Source organism: Lepeophtheirus salmonis, chromosome 5 (genome assembly GCF_016086655.4).
Source record: "Lepeophtheirus salmonis chromosome 5, UVic_Lsal_1.4, whole genome shotgun sequence".
NCBI classification, from domain to species: Eukaryota; Metazoa; Arthropoda; class Copepoda; order Siphonostomatoida; family Caligidae; genus Lepeophtheirus; species Lepeophtheirus salmonis.
The window spans coordinates 56,371,855-56,376,577 of NC_052135.2; the positions used below are offsets into that span (position 1 = coordinate 56,371,855).

At 34.6% G+C, this 4,723-nt stretch overlaps 1 protein-coding gene and 1 pseudogene across 1 annotated transcript; one reads left to right on the plus strand and one right to left on the minus strand.

The window, feature by feature from the left end:
* Nucleotides 1–1,162: 1,162 nt before the first annotated feature.
* LOC121118540 (SUMO-conjugating enzyme UBC9-B pseudogene) lies at nucleotides 1,163–2,026 on the minus strand (annotated as a pseudogene).
* A 1,778-nt stretch (nucleotides 2,027–3,804) lies between these two features.
* On the plus strand, nucleotides 3,805–4,503 carry LOC139905284 (uncharacterized). The gene has a single exon (XM_071888112.1). It carries the CDS (start codon nucleotides 3,805–3,807, stop codon nucleotides 4,501–4,503), a length of 699 nt encoding a protein of 232 aa, XP_071744213.1.
* The last annotated feature ends 220 nt before the right edge of the window (nucleotides 4,504–4,723 follow it).

The window sequence follows — 4,723 nt, forward strand, 5'->3', positions numbered from 1 at the left end:
AGTCTTAGACTTGACTGGGTCGAAGAAATTAGTAACAATACATTTATATAAAGTATACTTTATTATATACCCCTCCTCCGAAGCAAAGCAGAAAATAGGCCCAAAACCAGTTAGTTGTCGTAGTTAACTCTTCCCAAATATTGACTTGTTATTTAATCATTATTGGGGATTATTCACAGACTTACAACCCTCAATTATAACTTAACCAATCAACAGTATAAACGCTGATAAGAAGAAAAAAAGCAAAAAAATCGATAGCTGACAGCAAATAACAGCTCAATTTTTGGTTTGAGAGGTAACACCTTGACAATTTTCATTATAAATTTTAATAAAAGGTTTTGTGGAGTGGTACCAGTGAAGACGATTAAAAATAAGGATCACAATGATATCCCTATTAAAACCATTCCCGCGTTGTTGTTTTTTAACTCTGTTTTCTTATTAAGTGACTTAATCTGAGACGCCATTATGGGAGGGGTGACGTGTGGAAATTTATTTTCCAAGAAAAATGGAATTTATGCAAACACCCTCGCCGAGTTTAAAAATCCTATTTGCGCCCTAGGTCTTAATTTTTGTTGAAATTGGCTTGCATTATGTACATAGATCTTGTTGTATTGCTATATTGTTAATATATCTCTGATTGGTGTTTAAAACAAGTTAGCAGCCCGCTTAACTGAGAAAAGTAAGCTCACTAGAACCGGATTTTTTTTTTTTTTTTTTTTTGTAGGTTTGAGAATGTCTTATTGGTAGTATTGGGCACAATTGGTACTAGTCTCTGACGTCACCAAGAGGTAGTTATTTTGTTTTTATTGTTTTAATGAGTAAATGATTTTCCAACAGAAAAATAAACATTTCCCCAACAGTATTGATAATAACTATAATTATTGTAATCTTTTGACATTGTTCTCCCAAACATTTTTCCATTTGTCAGGATCACCAACTTGATCTTTCGTTTTTATTTTTACATACTGTCAGGTCATATTATATACAACTCTACTAATAGATCCCAACCCCATTTTTATTACTCTTCTTTTGGATGAACACAAACACTTGCGCTTACTTTATGTATCGATGTTATGAATAAGAATAATGATAACAGCTATGGAAAAAATAACACTACTTAGGTTGTAAATTACAAAATGTATCACATTTGTTTTAGATCATATTTTCTAACAACTCTATGGATATATTTTACGTTTAGATGGAAATGAATAAATTATGACACATAACACATTGAAATTGAATTATTTTTAACAAAATAAAAGGAGAAATACATGTTTGATTACGGATTTACTTATTCCTCAAGCCTCATAGTTAAATAATCTTTTGGCGGAAAGATAATCTCAATTTGAAACGAGTAGATTATTTTGAGACGGACGATTTTATTTTAGTGTGTTTTCTAGGTCCAGATTCAGAACAGTGATGATGGAACCAAAATGCAGAAGAAATTCGAGAAAGCTTCATCTTTCATTTTTACAAGTAAACATGTCTAATATTTGTTATTAGTCTTTTTGATTAAAAAAAATACAACATTGAAGTACTCAAGAGGTTATTTCGTCAAAGGCATCGCTAAAGCTTGATTCCGAATTCTTTTATCATAAGATGATCGATTTTGACGAAAGCAAGAGGAAGCTTCGGATTGAGCGGGATCATTTACATTAGGATCATTCAAAAGAAATTGAATCCCGAGAAGAATTTTTCTTATGGTAAGATTGGGTCTCCAATCCTTTGTTGGATTGAGAAGTGACAAGCAAACGAATCCGCTGTAATGTACGTTTGGATGAAACAATGGAGGATCAAACTTCACAGTTGGAGGATCGTAGGGAAAGTTGTTATTAAATATGATTTGCCCCTTATACATTCCGTTTTCCCAAGGAGTTCCTTTTTGGCCGGGAATCCCAAATTCCCATAACATCAAATTCAAGGTACCATCAGGGTATTTTACGGGACGAACAATGAATCCAAAGGGATGATTCTTTCTCCATGCCTTCCGCTCTTCACTTTAGCGTGCTTGAGCTGTTCCACTCATTCTTCCTCAAACGATCTCTTAAAATATAAAACCGATTCAAACCTATGCGGTTCCTTCTATTTATATCTTCTTTTTTGTGAATTGAATGTTATATTCTATTGGTCGTAAGACGTAGACGGATAAGCTGGAAAATCATCAGTATATTTTTATAAAATTACGATAAACCGACTGGACTTACTTGAATTGTCAAAAAACAAAAAAATACTGAACACTTGTAGGTTATGACTGGAGACTTATTTGTGATTTGATGCAATGACTTGATTATATATATATTATAATAACTGATTATACAAATTCACAGAATTTATTCAAATTTCATATTAATACAATCTTAGGAACAATTATATATAAATGATTATTTCCTTTAATAAAATCATATTATACATTTGGAATCTAAATTTTGGGATTTTTACTGAGTCTTGCTCTTGGATCGTGATCAATCTGATTAGGTGTAATTAAATTTTTTCTTTATAGTCGACTTTCTAAAGAAAAAAAAACCTAAAGTTGATTTTTATGCAGTACAATCGACCTGTTTAATTTCCATAGATAGGTTCTTTTTTTTTTCTTCTTTATAATCACTCAGAGATTCAAATAATATTAAATACGGGTATGTTATTAAAAAAATGAAACTGAAAATTAAGGGGATCCCCCTGAAAATTTTAAGAATGTTTGGGAGAAGAGTAGCCTATCTGTCATGACGTTTGTTTAGATCTAATTCAGGTAGACGTTACATAAAAGCAATAAACCCCTTATCTAGTATTGATATAGGCAGGAACTACATTTACAGAGGTCGACGATAAGAGAAATGGATAGCATTTCGATTAAAACGTGAAGAGCATACTGGCAGAATTATTGAAGTAAATGAGCTGTTCACCATATATTTCTCTGAAAAAGTGAAAAATAACTTAATTATTTCTAATAGTTAGGATTTAGTCACAATGGAGATGTGTTAAATACTAGAAGGGCTCATTTTCTATTGGCAATGATTATGAATCAACTCCAGCAATACTCATTCAATCCCAATAGGAGCACAGGCCAGGACACCTTCAATGTTGCCACATCAACTATTGGGGACAACATCTCTAGGCAAGACCAAACATACTAGTTTAATGAGAAAGTAAGGAAGACAGAAAATGTAAAGGACTTCATCAAGGGTGTTTAGGATTCAATCCAATGCAAAATTACTTTAAAAATCGTATTGAGTCTGCAGTTTTTTTCATGGATTGGCTCTTTCATGAAGAGTGGGCAATCTGTAAAGAATGTTATGAAAGAAACCCAGTATAGCATAATTTTAGGTGCTGCAACTTACTAAAGTATATTTTATAAGATATTAACCAGGCTGTTGATTTAAAATTGGGTAGAAAGCCATCAAACCACGAGCTCCCGTATGGTTTTGGAAGAGCTAGCGATCTCATATGAGTGGCCTCAAAAGTTGTTTGTAAACTGCAATGTTTACTATTTGGAGTACAATAGGACAATGTTAATCCCACGAGCATTTTTGCTCGTACTACTCTAAATGAGTTTTGACGGACAAAGCTGATAGAGGGGAGAAAAGAAGATAGGGGGCGAAGAAGAAAATAAAATAAAATACTTTTTTTTTTTTTTTTTTCTTGCTTAGTTGTATAATATTTAAAATGTTAACTTGAAATAAATATGTATATACACAAACAGGGTCCAGAGAAAGTCATGTTAAATTAACTTTATATAAAATAATTATATGTAAGATTGCAAGATATTATGTTTAAACTCTAGTTGCGTCGAAACTAGATCAAACCAAAATGGAAGCCAAGAGGGAGGCTATAATCAAGGAGTACCTGAAGGGCAAATCTCGACAAGTGATTTTGAGTAACCTGAAGAGCATGGAGTTCAACCCCTTACTCATCAAGCAAACCATTAAAATGTACAAGGAGACTCAATATATCCAGGAAAGACCCGGATCAGGCAGACCAAGGTCAAACAGGACGCCTGGAGTCGTCATGACAGTCAAATCAAAGATTGCAAGAAATCACAATAGGAACCTCACCGAAATGGCCGAGAATTTCAACATGGGACCAATAACAATGAGATACCATATCCGAGATGAATTTGGGATATTTCTCTACAAATTGAAGAGGCAACAGGACCAGACGAGTAAGGTTAAGGCTAAAAGATTTGAGAGACGCAATGTCATTCTTCAAAAGCTTAGGACTGTCACGGCTCCAACATTGTGTTCAGTCACGAGAAGATTTTTCATTATGGAGCAAGCTTTTAACCCCCAAAATGACTCGATTCTGGCTAAAAAAGATGAACTGGGTGGCCATGGAGCCAACTGGGTGCAGAAGACACAGTTTGTGATAGTTTATGCGGCCATGACTGAGACAGGGAAGCCCCACTTGGTGTTTGTGCCGGCCAGGGTGAATATCAACACCAAGGCGTATATCAGCACCATCCTGGAGGAAGGTCTTGTTCCCTGGGCCAAACTGCAATTCCAGAATTAGTCATAGAACTTCCAACAGAGTGGCGCCCCTCCCACATATCCAGAGAGACGCATCGGTGGTGTGAGGCCAATATGAGTAGCTTGTGGACAAGAAAGTTGGTCCCCTCCATCCCCGACCAAAATGTCATGATTACTCCATGTGGTCAACTATTGAGAGTAAGAATTTGGACGGATTATAGACCAAACAGTTACCTGTTTGTTCAATTTTAACAACATTTTTT